Here is a 21,602-nt window from a genome sequence, read left to right as displayed (position 1 = left end):
GGTTCGCCCCCCGGCCTGCCCGGGCTCCGCCTGCCTGCCGTCCCTGGCCCCACCCCCCAGCGCTCTTTTGCCTAGCAGCGCGCGCTCCGCCCGCCCGCCTCTGGGAAGCTGGCCCCACCCCCTCCTCATCCCCTTCCCCTTCACACTGGCTCCACCTCACGCGCCTTCCCTCTCCCCTCCTCCCCCTTCCCCGCTCTCGCGCTCCTTCTCCCCCCGTTCCCCCCACCCGCCTCCCTGTCAGTGCGGTGGCTGTGCTGGGAAACATGGCGTCGGAGGGGATGATTTTAACGAACCACGACCACCAAATCCGCGTCGGGGTCCTTACAGGTAACGAGCCGCGACCGGGAAGCGGGGCAGAGGTGGTTGCGGGTCGGGGCTCTCGCTGTCAGGCCGCTCCGCACTGGGTGTCCCCGCCGCCACCTCTCTTTCTTCCTTCCCCTGTCGTGGCAGAGCCGGGAACCGGAGCGGCTTCTGCCGGGAAGTGGTGGTGAGGGGCCACCTTGGGACCTTCCTTACTCCGAGTCCAGCCTCGGCCTCGGCGGCAGCACACCGCCGTCACCGGGTGAGGGAGGACGGGAAAAACTGGCTTGGCGGGCGGAGGGACGGTGGGATTGGGCGCTGCTGCTGTTGCTGCCGCATGCGGGCGGGAGGCTGCTCAGTGCCGCAGCCTCGAGTTCTCAGCTCCCGCTGGGGACTGGCCCGTAAATAACCCGCGTGTGGAGGCAGCAAGGAAAGGAAGGAGCCCGCGGGTGGGTGGCTGGGGGAGGGGACCTGGAGATGCCGGGTTTGCCTCGGGCGCTAAGGGAGATCCAGGTGCAAAGGTGCCTGGGAAAAGTGGATGCCCGGCCAAGCTGCGAGCGCGGGAGCTGCATGATCTCCTCCTCTTCGCAGGCCCCGGAGGAATCCGAACTCGGCACCCCTCATCTCCTCTTCGGGGGACGCCTTTAGCCTCGGCCGTTTTAAATGGGAGATACCTTTGCAAATCCTTCCTGCTCTGTCTTTTCCATCCGGGCGGGGGCTGTGTACGATTGCGGGGGAGGGGAGGGCCGTTGTGCATAGCGGTCGGACGATCTCTTTAACAAACCTCACAGCATAGCATGCGAGCCGTAGTATGTGTGTGATGTGGAGCATTGGTTTCTTTAATTTCTCTCTTTTCCGATTTTGATGAAGCGACTTCCTGGGTATGTAGGGTTTCTGTTGACTGTTTTGAATAGGGAGCCATATATTTGGAAATAAAGCCCAAGGGCTGAATGATTTATGAAATTAAATCGGAGATGGCTTTTTCTGCGTGGTGATGGGTGGGAGGGAGGGCAGTGAGTAGGAGTTGGGAAATCTTGAAGAGCTTTTTCTTGCGCATATTTTTGTTCATCTTTCTGTTAATGGGGACTTGGCAAGAGAGGTTTCCTGAGCCTGCTGAAGAATCTGAGGCTGCAGGATAAAAAGGGATAACACTGCTGAATGAGGAGTTGAATAGCTAATTCAGCCTTGTGATATTAAATAACTCTCTTTTAAAACGAACTTTCTATATTCGTGTATTACATATTCGGCTGTCCCAGATCTTGGAGAAGCCTATGATCTGCCTATGAATAGCTTTTTGGAACCTTCCTGAGTCTGAATGTGACAGAGGGAAATCCCAGAGTCTGATGGTGCGCTGTTCTCTTCTCTTGGTACTGAAATTGCCAGCCCCTGATTTTCATCCAGTACCTGTCAATAGAATGCAGTTAATATGTTTGAAATTCTCTTCCTGTTCTTTTTGTTAAGCCTTTTCCTGCAATAATATTGTGGCAGAATATAAAGTTCTAGAAGCCGCCTCTATAAAAGAAACATAAATCTTACTGATGTTTCTGCATTGCCAACAACTGGATCGTTAAATATGGCAGATGTGGTTTGGCAAGGTATAAAAAATCAAATTGCTGAAATTTGTTTGCTCTCCTTCTAACAAATTTCCTATGGTCAAGGCATGGTTACTTGCAAAAACCTCAGGGATATGAGATGCAGGAGCCACAAGGATATGATAAAAAGAATAGGAAATATGAAATGTTCGTTCCATACTTGATTTAAAATTTTTTTTAAAATCAAAGCTATGATAGTTTGTATATTACTTTTGGAAATAAAGCAAGCATAGTTTCTTCTAATAACAGGTGCCCTGAAAGTGCTCAGCATTTGAATGTAGTAACACTGGTGTTGCTAAGACATAACTGTCTTGCCTATTTGCAGATATCATTGATCTTTGAATCTTATTTTTAAAAATTAATTGCACCTATTATAATAAAGTCTAACAAGATGGTTGTGAGAGAGATGTGTTTCTTGAAAAGCATAATAATCTGTGGTGCTGATATTATTTTTGTAGAATTGCGTCATGTTATTTTATAAGTGCAGAAAGTTGCAAAAACTACAGTTTCCAATAATGAAGATGTTTTCATTTATCTGGTTGATATAAATTCCTACTCGGCAGTAAGGTGTGTGCTGATTAGTGGTTTTTCTGGTATTTTAGTTTACATGCTGCAAGTTAATTGCAGTCTGAGGAGTGATCACATAAATTTGCTTTCTGCAGTTCTGATAATGAATTGAAAGCACTATAGAAATTTCTCAAAATAATTGGTTTGAACTAATTGCAATACTATTCCTCTTTCAAAAAAGTTTACCATCACCACTGTGTCCTTTCTTTAGCATTTTAGGAACAATTGGAAGTTACTTCTTCAGTTACTTTATGTGTAGCAAAGTTGTATACAATTCTTTATAAACACCACAATAAGAATTTTAATGGACTGAAAATGGGTCTTACATAGTGCTGTATATTGAGACAGACTTGCTCATGAGGGGATAGCTTTGTTGCTAGACTCTCCTTAAAAAGTGGGTCCAGCTGTGTGCTGGAGCAAATGTAATCAATTACTTTGTAATTCTTAACTAGTGGTAAGGTAAAGTGTGCCGTCGAGTCGTTGTAGACTCCTGCTGACCACAGAGCCCCGTGGTTCTTTCTCTAACATCATGTGCTGGAATAGAAAACTGTATCTTCAGTGACCATATTCTTAAAACGAAACTCTTTGAAATTTACAATATTTTCTTCTGATTATAAAATATTGAAGAATAAAAACACTTGCATTTAATGTCTAACCCACCTTGACCTGAGGACTCCTGGTGACTTAGAATGGGTGGCTTCAAATGATTGTTGCCAGGTTGGAATCCAGAAGTTCCTGGGGAGTGTGCACTCTTGTTGGGTGTGATAGCTGAACACTGCCCAAGTCAGGTTTGCAGCCAGTGTCGTTGACTTCTTACTGACATCGGCTCAAGATTTTAAATCAAGGGCTGAAGTTGGCTTGATTAGTCAGTAAGAAGTCGATAACTCTGGCTGTGTGCTGGACTTGAGCAGGTTCAGATATCATTCCTGATGGAAGTCACTGTTCCCTCTAACAGGGATTCCCAGATGTTTTTCACTACAGTTCCCAGCATCTCCAGCTGCAGTGAGCTTTGACTGGAGATTATGGGAGCTGTAGTCAACAACATCTGGGAATCCCTGTTAGAGGGAACACTGATGGGAGTGCATACTGCCTGGAAACCTCTGGTTCTTCCCGCCATACCACTTCATGGCAGTTGTGTGAAGTCACCCCATTTCTCAAAATAAAAATACCTCAATAGTAATGCAATATAAAACTATTTAAATCTTTACCTCTTTGTTTATTCCTTAAATCAAGTTCCAATAAAAGCAAAAACAATTTTGTGTGTTCTGACAGCTCTCAAGTGGGTTTTGCTCAGTTTTTTGCGGGAGGGGAGTTTCACAGTTGTGTGGCAGCCTTTTAGAATATTTCTACATACCCATACAGTATGTTCCTAGGATCCTGGAATATGGTCGAAAGGGTATTCTTGGTTTATCTTGGAAATTGCAACAAGATACAGGGATGGAGCTGGTCTTCTAGGTATGTTAAGCCCAAGCCATTAATATGTGGTTCTAGCCATGTTCAGGATGGCTCTAGATACGTTCTGTGTATTAAGTGATCCCAACAAACTAGATGATGATCCTTGTTGAGATTCTCATTTGTTGGGATTATTTAAAACAATTTCCAGGATTAAACATTATGAGAAACCAGTGTAACAAACCAGGAAGTATTTTATTCAGCTGAGTGTGTGAAGGGAAGGGGAAATGGGGAGAAGACGAAAGGGCCTGAATTATGTACAAATTATGGAAATCTTGATGCTCTGGAGTGTGAAGCTCTTTTCTTTTCCAGGAAAAAAAGGAAATTTTGAGAAATTGAAAACTTATTTTTGTATCATATCTAAATGTGTGTTAACACAATGAACTCTACATATAGTTTAGCACATAAAATCTTCCTTTTTGGACTAAAATTAAAGCATACTTTTAAAATTACATAGGCATACTCGACAACTATTGCAAACATATGCAGTTCTAGAGATCAGTATAAGATGCAGTTTATGTACTTCCATGGATCTTGGTGTCAAGATGTGATGGGATCAGAAGAAAGCAGATCCAAGTAACCCAGTTTAAATGTGCACACATCTCCTGAGGATTTACTATCTTCAACAACCTTCCGACTTTTTTAACTTTGTCCACACAAGCAGAGAGGGCTCTGGCAATAGGCTACTTGTTCCTCTGTGGGAGGGTGAAAAGTGAATCACAGTGTTGCAGCAGTTATTTGAGAACAAAGACTATTTCCAAGATGAACAGGAGCCCAAATCAGGAGAATAGCTTATCCGCCACTCTCCAGATCAAAGAAGACAAGCCAGAGGAAAGTGGGGAACAATTCATAAGCAAAGAAGGTCCTAAGTCTGTGTGTTCGTCTAGGAAAGCTGACAGTGCATCTTGGGAGGGCCAGAGGCTGAAATGCACTTGAGAGTTGTATATAAATCTGTGTTCTTACTTGAGATTAGCATTGTAATTATCTAATTTGTTGTCTTACATAAAACACTTCTATATTATTGTGATGTTTATAGCTTGTGGGAGTTGGTGGAACTGTCAGCAGTCATTGCCTAGGTTCTTTTGGGTACTCTCCTGCACTCTGAACAGCCTTTGCAGGCCACAGAAGACAGTAAGAGCAGGGAGATTACACTTACCTTTATTCCTCTTCTCCTATGCCCTACAGGATTTACCTGCTTACTCCTGCCCTTCTCTCTCTTGCTATCTGTAGAGCTTCTCAAACTCAGGTCTCCTCTGTGGCTGTCTCATCATCTGCTAGCTGCTGAAATACACTCCCGGCAAATCTTGTGAGACTTCGGGATCCCATCTCATGAGATCCCAGAGCCCCGTGAGACTGCAGCTTGCTCACTTGATGTCTGCTTCTTAATGTGCCAAATCTCTTCTCTGTGTGGCTCCAGCCTTCCTGCCCCTCCACCAGTTTCTGGGAACCCTTCTCTCTTGTTGCTGTGGTTGGGTGCATCCCACTGTGATGGTGACTGCAGGAGCCCAACAACTAGGTAGTTTTTAGACAGCATTTTGAAAGAGCAGTGGGCAGGAAATGACTATTTAAAATCTATGCTTGTAAAGTGTTTCATGCATCATTCTAAAATAAAATATTTCATATGTTTTCCCAGCCTTTCCAAAATTCCAGTTTCCCCACCTCTGGGCACTCCGTGTGTGTGTGTGTGTGCACGTGTGCACACACATGCGCGTGAGGGGTGGGATTGGAAATAATGGGTTTTCCCTCCCCCCTTCAGGTCTTCACATCTTTAGAGAGCACATGGAGGCTTGTTAGTTCACCGTCCAACAAATAATGGTTATTTGGAACAGGCCAGTATTTAAAGCTGTTTACACAAGCATAAAATTTGTTACTGTTATAAGCAGAAGCAACTTGATTTGTGTGTGTAGGTGCTGTAACATAGAACGCACTTTGAATACAGGTCAACATGCTTTCTATCTGAGAGTTCGGTATTTAGAAATACCCAATTATACAGTATTTGCACAGGAGACTATTTCCTTCCATGTTGTTCATTTTAAGAGCATCTGAACTGGAGTTATGCAATAAATGTCTTCGGCAGCTATTCTGCTTTATAAGTGTTGATATGTTTGAACCAGACAGAACCAGTGGTCCCTCTATTTTTTTTCATCTCTGTGCTGAATGAGTTTTGTTCTGGGCGGCAGTCTCAAGGCAGTGTGTGCGCACATGCATTAAGAATGGGGCCTTCCTGATTCAATCTGAGCAGGCTCTAAAATGAACTAAGCAGACATCCAAAAACTTGTGAGTGTGCGCATGCCTTAGAGGGAACAGTGGACAGAACTGTTGTAGCAGTGTAGTCTGGCAATAAGAATTGGTATGGATCAGTAGGTGACAGAACATGTAGGGTTTGGGGCACAGGGTTTGTTTGTTTTAAGTGAGCAACATTTAATGCAGATCAATCACATTTGAGTAAGCAGGTTTACAACATGGTTCTAAACATGTTTACATAGTAAGTCCCATTTGGGTTCAGTGGGATGAGGCCAAACTAGATGTGACGTTAGTTACATCATTAGCCCTGACATGCTTGCTTTTTCTTGAGTAAATAGCACATGTAGGGAGCCCAGTTGGATCCATGATGGGGAGGTAGGGAGATCTTAATCCTACCACCTGCTGTGGTCCTGTTCCAGATTGGAGGCCCTGTACATGTACATGTAAATAGTTTCATAATGAATCCATTTAAATGATTAAAACTATGTTGTTTGCTTGAGTGTTAGCAGATGAGAGGTTGAGGAAGTTGTGAATGGTGAACTGCCACAAAGATCGAGAGAGAGTAGATCAAACAGGATTGCTTCTAGGATCCGTCAGAAAACTTGTAGAGATGGTGACTGTCATCTCGCACCTATGGTGTTGGGAGAAGGATGCAGAGAAGAGGAATTTGAAATGGAATGTACAGGCAATCTAGCCCTTAGGAGAAAGGCAGGATGTGAGATGACCAGTCTTTTAAAAACATTTAATTAATACACTTTCTTAACGGTAAGATTGATCTTAACATTTGAACATTTTGGATTTTACATCCCTAATGTGCTATTTACACTGGGGGGGAAAGGCTCTTGTTGGCTCCTGTGAAAGCTTTTTTTGTGTAATTGACATTTGTGAAGGACCCTGATCTGCACAAGAACAAGTAAGTATGTCCAGATGAATGGCATAACTAATATTTTGTCTAGTTTGACCTTTTTTTCCTAATAAATATAATCAGGATTTTAGCCTTCATTAAACAAGCAAGTAACTTGCCTAGGGAGCAAGAGGTTGCTGGTTCGAATCCCCACTGGTATGTCTCCCAGACTGTGGGAAACATTTATATTGGGCAGCAGCGATATAGGAAGATGCTGAAAGGCATCGTCTCATACTGCGTGCATGGGAGATGGCAATGGTAAACCCCTCTTGTATTCTACCAAAGAAAGCCACATGGTTCTGTGGTCACCAGGAGTTGACACCAACTCGACTGCACAACTTTACTTTAAACAGGCAATAGTGGTCCTCCCACCTTGAAGCATCCTATGGTTTGTTGCCATCAGGTAATTGTAATTATGAAAATGATCCATTTCTTCTAATTGCAGACAACAAAGTTTCCATTACCTATACATTGATTTTTATAATTCATTATTTTATTTTACTTTAGATTTATTTTAACTGACTCCACAATGTGTGTGTGTGCTACCAGAAGACTCTAACTTCCTTTTCTCCACACTTGGCATCCTTGAGCATAGTTTTTATTTTATTTATTACTAGAATTACTAACTCACTATTCTAAAAATATAATCAAGACAGCTGACACATGTTAGAATGACAGTAAAAAGCAAGTACTAGAAGTTCAGTTACATGATCTAAAAACAAGTAGTAAACAGTTAAAGCAGTGGGGATACCCTTTAAAACCAGTTTTCTAGGAAAGCCTGCTGCAATAAAATTTTCTTTCTTGCCTGCCTAAAAGTGAACAGAAATGGAGCCATGTCTTCTTTTCTGAGGAAGCTATTCTGAATTAGTATTGCAGCGAAAGAGGGCCTATCTCTGATGCCTGCATTAGTAAGTTTTTGGGCAAGCTTGAATTATTTTCTCTTTATTGTCTTAAGAATTTTCATTTATCTCTTAATAAAGGAATGTAAGGATAATTTCTTGAAATTAAAACAGTGTTCCTGGTAATCAGTGCAAATTCATAGCTCTTCTGAATGTAAGGAACTGTTGGAATTAACAGGAGCAAGTTCTTGATTAAGGGTTAGTATATAGAGCAGCATCCCTACTTCACAGCACTTGAAGAGCTTATGCTCATTCTTGTTATCATTGTGCTCTTTCCAGTCAAATCAATACTTCATTTGTAGGAAATAATGCAAAGATGGGATAATGGCAAGATTATCTATGGCCACCTTTCTCACCCAGCTAGTTCAAAAGAGAGAGAGCCACCTGTGTGTGTACATCATAATTTTGTCCCTAGTAGGCATATCTAGCCTACTATATCTACAAATATTAGAATCATTCGGTCAATGGTTTTCCCCGTGACATTCTGTGGATGCCAAACCTGGGCTTTGAAGAAGCAAGATAGAAAAAGTATTGAAGCTTTTGAATTTTGGTGCTGGAGAAGATTTTGGGGATACCATGGACCGCCAGAAAAACAAACAAATGGATCATAGAACAAATCAATCCAGAATTTTCACTCGAGGCACAAATGACCAGGCTCAAACTATCATACTTTGGACACGTTATGCGAAGATCCAGCTCCCTTGAGAAGTCCATAATGCTGAGGAAAGTTGAAGGAGAGGACTGCCAGCAGCAAGGTGGATGGACTCGATTACGACAGCAGTGAATGTACCACGGAGATACCTTAAAGGCCAAGTTGAAGACGGATCATCCTGGAGAGAATCTATCTATGTGGTCACGAAGAGTCAACACTGACTTGACGGCACTTAATCAGGCATATCTAACTTGGCTTTATGGAAAGTACAGTATGTGGGGGCTAGTCTTCCAAGGTTATCCAGCCTGCCAGTCTGTCTAGGCCAGTGATTCTCAAACTTGGGTCCTCAGGTGTTATTGGACTTCAACTCCCATAATCCCCAACCAAAGGCCACTGAGGCTGGGGATTATGGGAGTTGAAGTCCAATAACACCTGAGGACCCAAGTTTGAGAATCCCTGGTCTAGGCCTTAAAACAGAAAAGTTGAGTCTTATCCATTTCCTATTGTTCCTATCTCTTTGTCCTCATAACAGTTTCTAGGTGACACTTGGATTCTTAGCTGTTCTACCTCCCAGTCCTGATCATTGAGGGAGAGGAACTTTCCCCAGGCATCCATATTTCTCTAAAGAACCCATGTGTTTTCCAAGTTCTGAAAGATTTTTGGTTTTTTTCTTGGAAATCCTCTTGAATTGTCAACTGATCTTTAGGGAGCAAGAATATTGGGCAATGCTCTGCTCATGCAATGATCACTTCTGCTGATGGAGCACTACTCCTGGATGGTTTTTTTTTTTTTTTTTTGGCCTGTTTCCCCCCCTTGAATTCTGTACTCCCTGCTTTCAATTTCTTGGCAACTCTATCCATCCCCAGCACAGCATCCCTCCAATGGTTGTTGCTGGTGTCTATCTTATGGGTTTTTGTGTGTGTGTGTTTTAAGATTGTAAGCCCTTTTGGGGACAGGGAGCCATTTTATGTACTTATATCAGTGTAAACTCCTGTATTCTACCAAAGACAACCACAGGGCTCTGTGGTCGCCAAGAGTCGACACCGACTCGACGGCACACATTATCTAAACTGCTTTGGATACCTTTGTGGCATATAAATATTCTTTGTATTTGCACTCTGCGGTCTGTTTTGGTATTAATCCTCTTCACCATGCCCATTCAGTGATGTGTTCTCTGTAACTTACCATAACCACAAATTAGACAACCCTTTTAGGTATATTTAAGAATTTCTGCATGCCCAGTAGATATTCTTACACCTTTCTTTAAACAGCAGGCACTCTGCTGTATTGTAAATTGCTTTTGAAACTCAGCTGAGTCTTCTAAATGTGGCATGATATCTGGTGCAAGAAGTTGTTTGAGAAAAAAACTTGGTGCACCAAGTAGGAATTTTGCTAATATTGGCATTCTCTGGATTGTGTCTGATGCCTTGAAGCTGTAAAGTTGCCTTATACAGAGTTTGCCTATTGGAGCATCCTTCAGAATATTATCTATTGTGAGTGGCAGCAGCTCTCCAATGCCTTGGGCAGCGATCTTTCTCAGCCCTGAGATCATCTTTTAAACTGGAGATATCAGAAACTGATCTGTGATCTTCTACATGCAGAGCAGAATTACAGATCTGTGGTTCTTCCCTGTACTAGAAATTCCACCATTTGTAGAAATAGGATGTATTTTTATGCTCCCCCACTATAGTTGACAGGCTGGCTTGAAGATGTTTTAATCATTTCTGCTTCAACACAATTGTAGTATTTTAGACAGCTTTTTTATTTCTTGCATTTATTTTACTTTACTAAAACCAGACAAAAAGGTCACTCACACAGCCTTTATGTGGGGCGGGCAGGGGAAGGGAAGGTGGGATCGAACCTCCCCCTCCGATCCTCTTTACTTTAGCAGCAGCACTGCTCGCGTTCCCATACGAGCAGTGCTGCCAAGAGAGATTCCGAGATCTGGAGGCCAGCGAAACGCAGCCTGGCCTCTAGATATCCATCAGTGCACCACATGAGGAGTGTGATGCATTAAGGGATTCCCCCTCAGCTGGGTGCTTTTGCTGCCCGGCTGTGTGTGTGTGTGTGTAGGTAGGGGCTGCCTGGGAGAAGGGTGTGCTCGTGTCTTCTACCTGAGTTAAAGCCCGTCAGGGAAACCTCGGGCTTACCCAGTGGAGCAGCACCAGGATCAGCCATTATCCTGGTGTGTAATATGAGCAGCCCTACCCTGTGTGAACAGCTTTAATGTATTTTGTTGTCTTGCAGCATTGATTTTGCTGGAACACCAGTCTTATTAACTGAGCATTCCGTTTTTTCTCTGCTGATCCCAAAACATGAACTGCTAGGGATCTGAACACTGTGATGCCCAATAGAGAGAGAAAGAGAGAGAGAGATAAATGAAGAAATATAAGGAAATGCTTAATGTTATAGCTAATATGGAGTGAGTGTGTGTGTGTATTCTCTAAATGAGATTTATGCTTGTAATGTAACTACAACAGTGTTCTACTTATCTCGAATACAGAAGAGAAATCTCCACCAGAGAAGTCTCGAGCCCTATCAGTAATGATCTCTTATGATGGAGAATAGCTTCTCATTCTTTACAAACTGTCCCAGATATGGATTTCCACAATGAAGATCAAGGCTGCTAAAATAATCAGGATGTGACCAGGGGCGTAGCTATAACTGAACAAGGTTGGGGGGAGACAAATGTATCTGGGCCCTTTGACGAGGGTGGGGACACCTGGCTAGATGACAGCTTGCTCTTCATTGTTTATGGTGTATTAATATATAAGGCAATAAGTATATATGTTAAATGTTTCTGAGCCAGGAAAATGTGTGCACACAAGTAGGTATGTATGTGTGTAAGTGTCTGCATGTGTAGGGAGTGTGTGATATTTGCATGGGATTATTTGCTTTATTGAAGGAGAAAGGTCATGCCAAGAATGTTTTGTTTTTCACCATGTCCTTACAGTTCTGCAGCAAAGGTACAGAGGGGGGAGGATAAGGAGGAGGGAACCCTTGGGCCCATTTTCATTTCTTGTTCCAGGACCCACTACAACCTTGCTACACCTCTGAATGTGACATATGCATTACTGGTTTGCTGTGTAGAAAAAGCCTCCCATATGCATGCATTGAACTATTTTCTTTGTCTAGATTGTCTAAAAAATACACTCTCTCCTTCAGTAAGGGCTATCAGGAAAGTAAGGGTAATAGTATTTGCAGTTAATTCCTTTTTATTGAAAGCAGAAACGGTTTCTACTGCTGTCAGTGCAAATGTCAACTAGACAGTGAATTACTTGTCCTGCAGCATAACTTGGGTGTTACAGAATCTCTTGTGCTGCTGTAGGACTCTAACACATGTGGAGATAGTGCTGTGCAAGAGGTCAGTAGCTCAACATAGGAAGCTGCCATATACTGAGTCAGACCATTGGTCTATCTAGCTCACTATTGTCTTCACAGTCCGGCAGCGGATTCTCCAAGGTTGCAGGCAGGAATCTTTCTCAGCCCTATCTTGGAGAAGCCAGGGAGGGAACTTGAAACCTTCTTCTTTTCCCAGAGCGGCTCCATCCCCTGAGGGGATATCTCCAATCCCCAATATTGAGAATGGTCCAATCTCCTGAGGGGAATATCATACAGTGCTCTCACTTCTAGTCTCTCATTCATACCAGGGTGGACCCTGCTTAGTTAAGGGGACAGGTCATGCTTGCTACCACAAGACCAGTTCAGTCCTATCCTCCTGCGCAACACTGTTGCCATGTATGTTAGAACTCCACAGTGACATAGGCAGGGGTGTAGCTTCCATTGGACAAGGGGGGACAATTGCCACCTTTGCCCACATGATTTGAGAGGTCTCCAGGGCAGTCTCCCCTTGTCCATGAATTTCCCCTGCCATGCTGTCGCCTCTGTCGTGCTCGCTGCTGCTTCCTGTCTTCACCGCCGGGGGAGCGGCAGCAGCAGATGGGCTTCCTCCCCACTCTACCACCAGCCAGTGCGCAGGCTCCCCTTCCTCCGAACTGCGCACTTGCTGGAAGCACTGGACACTGGAAGGCACTGTCTTTTAATGATGTTCTCTTCCTCCTGCTTTTTCAGATTGTGTAGGAGATGGGAAGTGCTAGATAACATAAAAAGAGGAGGTAACTAGTAATTTTCCTTTGCTTCTAGCTCCTATGTTACAGGAAGGCTGAGGCAGATGAGCTGCTGGATGATAGACACCAATTGTTTATTATTATTATTTTTATTTATCAAATTTGTATACCGCCCCAAACTTTTGTCTCTGGGTGGTTTACAATAACATAAAACCAGTTTAAAACATATACAAAAATTTAAAAACAATTTAAAAATAACCAGAAATTAAAACCCAAAAATATTAGGAAGCTGAGAAAGCTTGGGCGAAAAGATGGGTTTTCAGGTGTCAATTGTTGACTTTGCCTTATCATTTATTCCCTGCTGCAGATTTTTGTCTGCCTTGTGCAGTCACAAGAAATGTATCTTATAAGCCCACCTTATTATACAGAATGGAGTAGCAACCTGCCTTCATATGGGGAAATGGAGAATTCATAATTTCATCAAGGATTATAATTACAAATAATTAAAAACAATTACATATTAAAGTCAGCCACTCTCCTATACAAATGTACCTGTTACATGACTGGTGCACTCATGAAGCTGGATGTGTCAGCTGCTTCAGGTGATGTATTGGTGGAGGCAGCAGGTTGGTTGCCCCTGCTGATTGACCACCTTGAACATCTCCCCCCAGCCCCCAAACCTAATTCTGTGACAGCTAGTACCACCCTCACTGTCCTTCAGTCATCCTGCCCTGCAGGGGCATAGCAAGGTTGTACGGGGCCCAGAGCTGAGATTTTAAAATGGGCCCCCCCATCACTGCCTTCCTCTCCTCCTGGTCCAATGTCTCTGCTAACTATCCCAACTAGTTAAAAGGTAAAGTGTGCCATCAAGTCAGTTTTGATTCCTGGCACCCACAGAGCCCTGTAGTTTTCTTTAGTAGAATACAGGAGGGGTTTACCATGGCCTTCTCCCACGCAGTAGAAGATGATGCCTTTCAGCATCTTCCTATATCGCAGCTGCCCAATATGGTAGCAGCAAGGATTCAAACCGGCAACCTTCTGCTTTGTTAGTCGAACATTTCCCCGCTGCGCCACTTAAGGTGACATATCCCAACTAGTTACAAGGTGTAAATTTATTTTGTATTTATTTATTTTACATTTTATATCCCGCTGTTCCTCCAAGGAGCCCAGAGCGGTGTACTACATACTTAGGTTTCTCCTCACAACAACAGCCCTGTGAAGTAGGTTAGGCTGAGAGAGAAGTGATTGGCCCAGAGTCACCCAGCTAGTCACCCAAGCACCTTCCCCAACCTTGCCTCCCGTAGTCTTTCAAGCACACACATACATCCAGCCCCGAAATCTGACTACTCCATAAAGCTGCGAGAGAGGAACGGCCACATTCAAGGCTGGAATGGGGCGTGGGGGAGCAAGGAAGCAGAAGCCTGGATGGCTGCAGGGCCTGAGAGGAAACTTTCAGAGGCTGTGCTGATTTGGTGGCTGGTGCGGGCGGGTGGGGGGAGAATCTCCCCCATAACAAGAGGCTTTAGCAGATGTACGCTTTTGCTTGGTGCCCACGGGCTACGGGCTCTCCCCTTTTGCAGGCTGAGCCTGCATACATGCGGCGGGCAGTCGCGCAGGCAGGTGGAGGGGAGAGGGAAAGCGGGCCATGATTGCCCAGCCATGTGGCGGGTGGGCGGGTGGCCGGGTGGGTGGGCAGGTAGGGGGAGAGAAGCAAGTAGGCCATGCCCAGCCACGCCGGCGGGCACGCAGGGTGAGTGGGCGGGGTGGGGGAGAGAAGCCGGCCATAATGCCCAATGCCCAGCCATGTGGGCGGGCGGGGGCGGAAAAGCAGCAGCAACCACTCAGCTAATCTGAGGGTTCAGAGTCCTGTGAGTCTTCCTGCCGCTCCATGTCTTCTTTGACAAAAAGTGACCTCTTCCTTGCTGGCAGCGTGTGTTCCAGGCAGCAGCCAACCCACCAGTCATGCGCCTTTCTGGATCATCTGGGGCGCCACCAGCCAATGGATGGGGAAGGAGGAGGAGCCCACAAAGCAAAGGGGTGGAGGGAGGGAGAACTGAGACAAGGAAATACGGCGGTGCGAACAAGGAGAGAATTTTTTAAAGAAATAAAATAAAATGATGATTCAGGAAGAAGCTGTGGCAGGCGCTGGGTGGGGGAGACACGTGGCATGTCTCTGGGGAGGCCCCCAGAGTTGGGGGGCCCCTAGACAACTGCCTCCCCTTGCCCTATTACAGTTACGCCTCTGCTGCCCTGCCTTCTCAAAAGGCAGAGGGTGGTGAGGAATAGCAGGAAATGTCTTCAATCATTTCTTGCCAGTTTGCTCCCCACCTTTTGCCTTATGTAAAGGCAGGGTGGATGAGGATTGTTGGCAGCCTCCATCACAGGTAAAAATGGTACAGAAATATTGGGCAGGAAGTGGGAAGTTATGCACACTATGGGGAGGGGGTGAGATCAGGAGGAAGTGGGAGGCAAATCAAGCAATGGGATAAATCAGTGCACTAGTGGGGATGGGTTGGGGGCAGTGACGAGTCACCACTGCACCTTGAGCACTGGGGGAGCTTGGGCTGTAGCTTGACCTGTTAAATGTTCTTGTATTCATCTACTCATCATTTGATTGCATCTTAGAATCAAACTTTCTTTCATTCTGGAATGTAAAGTACTACTCTTAGCATTTAGTTAGTCTGCATAGCTTAGGACCAAGGTGCCTGAAGGATTACCTTTTTTCATATAAGCCTATCTGTAACTGTTATAACCTTTAAAGTCCCTTCTCCAGATATCTTTGCTATCAGAAGTGTGGTGGCTGGCATCTGGGGAGAGGGCTTTCTCTCAGTGGTGGCACTATTCCTATGGAAGGCTCTCCCCAGAGAGGCTTGTCTGGTGCCTGCTTCAGTGTCACTTTAGTGCTGAGTGGGCTGGTTTGAACGATACCATCCCTGCCCATGTGATACACACACCCTCTCGTACCAGTATGTGTGGAATTAAGATAAGCTTTTGTTCTGCTACCTTAACTGCTGCTTTGATATTTTATCTATTTATTTTATTGTAATTGTGTTTTGTGTCTGACATGTTGAAAGCCACCCTAGTTAAAAAGAAAATGTTTGAAGAAGGCTGAATAAGTAAAAACATACATAAAACAAATAATCAATGGAGTATATTGGACAGAGTACAAGGAGCAATGTACATTAAAATGTACAGGTAAAAGTTCAAAACAGTCTTATAAATTAATCATTATTGTATATTTGATGCCAGATCAGCTTATGTGTGGCATTACTTCTGAAACAGCTGAAATGTTAGATTTTACTCCTCCTCATAACATATTGCTTCTTATATTTATATTTATATTTTTGTAGTTATTTTGCTTGTACTGTTCCTGCATTCTGCTGTAGAACATAACCTTTAAAACACTTTATTTCAAGAAAGGAAATAATACAAATTGTGAAGCATTCAGACTAGCCCTCTGTCGTCAGAAGCTCATTCCATAAAATGGAAGGAGTATTGTGCTTGTGCAATGGGTCCTTCTGTGAACAGAAGGGTTTCTTGTGTTAGCTCAGAGGGTTAGTATCTGAAAAGGCTGCTGTTAAAAAACAGCTATAATATTAATCTGTACTGGGTGTTCAGGCTGGTTAAACTAAACAAACCATGTCCTGATTCTTACCTTTATATAGGGGTATTTATATCATATGGAATGGGTATAAGGTTGTATTAAAGTCAGGGGCTTAGTTGAACAGTCTTCTTCCTCTGTTAATTTGGAGTATTACCTACTTGGGAAGTTTGTACTTTAATGACCCCTGTGTTAGCAGTTTACAATTAACCATTACCATTAAGGCTAATTGTGAATTTCAGGTAAATTGTGAAGGATTTACTCTACACATTTGCAGAAGTAGTTCTATTTGCACAAATATGGGGGGTATTGGTCACCTTTCCTTTGCAGCTCATTCACTCCCCTGAATATCTGCTCCTGAAGGTTCCCCAATCACTTGTGCAAATGGGATTTCTCCCACACATGGAAGAAGTTCTGAAGATACAACCTAAAATGCTCATCATTAATTGAAGAAATTCCATTTTGCGCAAATGATTGAGGGACCCTTGAGAGCAGATGTTCAGGGGAGCGCATGAGTTGCTGATTAAAGGGGTAATTGGAGAAAAATATCCCCGAATATTTGTGCAATTGGAACTTCTGCAAATAAAAGACATTCTTAGGATATAGGGCTTTATTTGTAGATCATATTGGCGGATACTGGGAAATTACTAGCCATGTGGAAGAAAATTGTGATATTGTAGTCTTGTAAATAGTGACTCATCTGGCAGTTTTAGGCAATCAGGCAAAGAAACACTTGTCAGCTGGAACACCCTCCCCCCGCTTTCAGGACATGACTAACATGAGTGGACTATTCAGTTCTTGTTAATTAAAGACTAGAGATATTGTGCCCTTGCTTGAACAAGTGTCGCTTGTTGAGCTGAAACTGATAATCTTTTCCCCACACACACAGTTGCTCTGTGAAAGGTGGTTCAGTGCTGTACATATTGTTGTGGACAAGCTATTTGCACTTCTTGACTGCCAGTGCTGACAAGCTGTGTGTTAAAAGCACAGGCAAGGAAACAATTTTATTGAGAGCAGAGGACCAGAGCATTCTTGGGTTAAGTTCAACTAACTTGGAGGATCAGAGCATTGCCTGCTTCATGAACCATAGGACATACTAATTATTACTTTATCTAAAACTTGATCAGTGATTTTTTAAAAAAGTATTGCGTAGTGAAATCACAAATAAAAAGTGATTGTTAGCATTATTTATATAATTTACTAAAAGCAATGACTATCTTAACTTGTATACAACAGTGAATCATAGTCTCCATTATTATGCTTTTGCTAAGTGTCCAAAGTGCTATGTATATCTTATTTCAGTAATTCTTAATGGTGGACTAATCTAGAGTTGTTTTCTCTGTTACAGTATATAGATTGTGTATGTGTGCATTGCAGAGCCATCAAAGGTGATTTGCTTAAGTCCACTTAGTACGTTTATGACTGCTCTGAAATTTGAGCCAGGGACTTGCGATGCATAAATTGTATAAAGAGAACAGGCATGTAGCATTTTTGAGGCAAACTCCAATATTGATCAAATATTTCATGACCGCTTTTGTACCAAGCCCTAAGTCCAGTGAAAGAGTTTAAGGTTTGTAGAGGGGAAGAATGTGGCCAGGATGTACTTCTGTATGTGCCTCTTGCGTTGTGGTTTTTATTTGGAAGCATGCTTTTATTTCTCCTTTGAAGTAGGAGGTCACGGCTCACAAAGCGTTAACTTCCACTCCTTGCTCCCGATAGACAGGAAATCTCAGGTGTTTTTCAGGTAGCTGAAGTCTGTCCCCTTCTCCCAGCATGCTTGGGTGCTATTCCCTATTTCCTTCCTGTCTTCGCTCCTGATGAAACATACACCTGGGCTCCTGCCCAATTTCTAATCCACTTTCATCCTTTCTACCGGTGAGCTTTCCCCCTTTTTACAACTTGGCATGGATCTCTTGCAAGCTGGGGACACCTTAGCAGGTTCTCTATCGGAGAACATGGAGGGGTGGGTGGGGAAGTATGGTGGACAAAAGAGGCTGCTAAGCGCCGCCGCCATGAGCCCTCTGACCCACACGGCACAGGGAAGAATAAGAAGCCGGTCCCTACCCCCTGCTCAGCAACAAGCGAGAGAATCTTAATACAGGCTGCTTGCAGTGAATCATGCAGCAGCCTGGAGGTCAGGAGATACACTTGGCCAGTGGGTCGGCAGGGGCTAGCGGGGCTCAGCTCCCCCTCACCCCCCGATTCTGCCCAGCCCGACCATGCCGGGCCACAAGGTGGGGGGGGGACTTTGCAGGTTCCATCACTGGACCCCTATCACCACCACCTGGGATCATTTCCAGCGGAAGCACTGATGGGATCCCAGTGGGTCTCGCTGCCTTGCCTCTCCAGGGTGTGGCAGCAACGGCAACAGCGCCCGGAGCCAGGCTCCTTCGCAACCCAACACCACCATGCCGGTACAGGGAGTAAGCCTTTCACCTCTCCTTTCGATGGCCATGGCAGCCAGCGGGGACTCACTTCTCGCCGCCCCGCCGATCAGCTGTTTGGCAGCGCGGCTTCCGCCTGGCCAGATTGGGGATGGGACTCAACCCGCCCCGCTGCCCAGTGGGCCCGCAGCACAGACTTCGCTCTTGTGGGGGGCCATTGACCTTGCCCCCCGCCACCACAGTTGGGCTGCGTGCTGCTGCCTCTTGCGCCGCTGCCTCGCCCCACCACCATTGGGGACCTGACACCATAGTCGGGTTATGCACCACCGCCTCTCGTGCCGCCGCTTCATTCCACCAAGATTGTGGACCTGACCCCTGAAACGTGGGCGGGTAGCCCAGCTTGGGCGATGTGGGCAGATGGGCTTGCCTTACAGCTGGCCCTTGACTCTCTGCCACCATTATTGGAGGACCCAAGTGGCCTCGAATTGGGGTTGGCGACCCCCTCCTAGACCTTGGGCATGGTGCCATTGTGGGAGCACACAAGTGACCTTGATCTGGGGTTGGCAACACCCTTCCCAAACCGGGGGAACTGGCATTTGGGTGAAGCCTCTGGGCCCATCACCCACGCGTTATCCTGGTGTCTGCTCAATGAGCGTCTTGACACGCTACCGTGCTTGGCTACCGATGAGCAGCCAGACTGTGCCAACGGGAACCCCTGGAGACCGTGGATTTGGACCCAGGTGCCATATGTGCCACAGAGGCTACTGAACAGGGGCAACAGCACGAGGTGGTTATCCCGGATTGTCACCAGGTGAGTGGTGCACGCAGAGATCTATCTAGTCTAGCTGCCTCTGATCCCTCCACCAGCCACCAGCGTGATTTCAGCTCCCACAATGGAGCCCATTAATGCTGAGCTCTTCCAACGGCAGGAGCAGAGTAGGACAATCTACTCCAGCAGCCACGCTAAATGCTAAATCAGCCATGCTGTGGAGGCGATCGTGACACAGCATCAATTTGCCAGAACTAAGAGCCATCAGGCTGGCTCTAGCCTGCTTCTCAGTCCGCTTATAGGGGAGGCATGTGTTGGTGAGAACTGACAACATGACAGCCAAGGCCCACATGAATCAGCAAGGGGGGACCAAATCCAGATCCCTGATGAAGGAAACCAATGCCCTCTTCCAGTGGGCAGAAGGGCTTCTAGCTTCGAACAGAACACATGAACGTTGCATCCAATATCCAAGAAGACTGGCTCTGTCGCCAGACAGTGGACCTGTCGGAGTGGGCTCTCCATCCCGAGGTGGTCAGTCACATACAGCACCACTTCTTCACGAGGTTCCACCACCACCTCGTGGAGGGCATGGGCACACTCAGCTCTCCTTTGTGCAGGGTCTCCTGGCACGACTCTGACAGAGAAGGGCACAGGCCATCTTAGGGGCCCTGTTCTGACCAAGGTGACCATGGTTTGCTGGACTGGTATTCCCCTCTGCCGTGGCCTCAGTGCCTCTACCGCAATGACAGGACCTTCTGATCCAAGGGCCCTTGCTTCACCCAGACCCAGCATGGTTCCAACTACATGCATGGAGTTTGAGCATGTGCAGCTAATAGAGTCCATCCACCTTGCTGCTGGTCTTCATCTTCTCTTTCCTTCAAGTTTTCCCAGCATTATGGACTTCTCAAGGGAGCTGGGTCTTCGCATAATGTGTCCAAAGTATGATAGTTTGAGCCTGGTCATTGTATCTTGAGTGAAAATTCTGCATTGATTTGTTCTATGATCTATTTGTTTGTTTTCCTGGCTGTCTATGGTATACTCAAAAGTCTTCTCCAGCACCAAAGTTCAAAAGTGTCAATACTTTTTCTGTCCTGCTTCTTCAAAATCCAGCTTTTGCATCCATAGAGTACCATGGGAAAAACCATTGTCCGAACGATTCTAATCTTTTTAGGTATAGACATGTCATGGCATCTAGATATTCTTTCCAAGGCCTTCATTGTAACCCTACCAAGTGCTAGTCTGCGGCATATTTCTTGATTTCTGGATCTTTTACTATTGATGGTCGATCCTTGCTATATCCTTCCTGACTATGAAAGCAACACCGTTCCTTCTTTGTTCTTCGTGTCCTAAGTAGTAAGCAATTTTCTGACTGAAAGTGTCCAGTTCCAGTCCATTTTAATTCGCTGATGACCAAGATGTCAGTCTGTAGTTGATTCATTTCATCTTGCACTGTGTTGAACTTTATCATATTAATGCTTCTTATGTTCCACGTTCCCATTGTAATTCTGTCCTTGCAGCTTTGGATTTTCTTTTCCCGCATGGCAACATCAGCCGCTAGATGTCCAAAAGGATGTAGCCTAACCACGTCATAAACACCATTGGTACTCTGAGTGATCCTCAGCTCTTCCTCAGTAGCATGTTGAGTACCATCCAATCTGAGGGGCCCACCATCCGGCACTACACTAACAATCTATTCTATCTTGTCTGTCCATGTGGCTTTCTGGGTAAAATACTGGAGTGGTTTACTATTGCCTTCTCCCACTCAGTATGAAATGATGCCTTTATTATTGTCACTAAAGTGACCGTCCTTCTTATATCGCTGCTGCCCAATATAGGTGCCTGCTTGCTTTAGCTGGGCAGCTGAGATGACCTTTGTGTCTTGGGTGACCCTACTGGGAGTATACCTCCCAGCGTACTTCATTCATCCCTCCTAGGAACACATACCCCCCTGCCACGCCACAATGAGGCAGCTTGGGGGAGGGGGGAATGCCCTAGCAAAGACTTAGATACATCTGGTGGAGGACATGGATGTTGATGACAGTAAGCTAAAAGATGTTTGTCCGCTTCACCTACTGCTGCCAGGATGAAAACTGCATTTGTTGATGCTTGCTCCCCATTTACAAAGGAACAAATAACATGCATATCATTAATGCTACTGCAAAAGGGGAAAG

The 21,602-nt window shown here is 45.0% G+C and overlaps 1 protein-coding gene across 9 annotated transcripts in view; it reads left to right on the top strand.

Moving 5' to 3' along the window:
• The first annotated feature begins 136 nt into the window (after positions 1-136).
• Positions 137-21,602, top strand: part of GPHN (gephyrin) — a 556,374-nt gene continuing 534,908 nt past the window's right edge. For 3 of the 9 annotated variants that reach the window (XM_053285097.1, XM_053285066.1, XM_053285106.1), the window contains exon 1: positions 142-327. In XM_053285097.1, coding sequence (XP_053141072.1) covers positions 264-327 — 64 coding nt within the window. In that variant the 5' untranslated portion in view covers positions 142-263. Of the gene's footprint in view, positions 328-21,602 lie in introns of all 9 variants that reach the window. The other 6 variants (XM_053285048.1, XM_053285057.1, XM_053285076.1 and 3 more) reach the window with 4 other exon arrangements.

The sequence above is a fragment of the Hemicordylus capensis genome, chromosome 1, assembly GCF_027244095.1.
Source record: "Hemicordylus capensis ecotype Gifberg chromosome 1, rHemCap1.1.pri, whole genome shotgun sequence".
NCBI lineage: Eukaryota > Metazoa > Chordata > Lepidosauria > Squamata > Cordylidae > Hemicordylus > Hemicordylus capensis.
The sequence above is the reverse complement of the archived record's forward strand: the minus strand, read 5'-3'. Positions and strand labels throughout refer to the sequence as shown.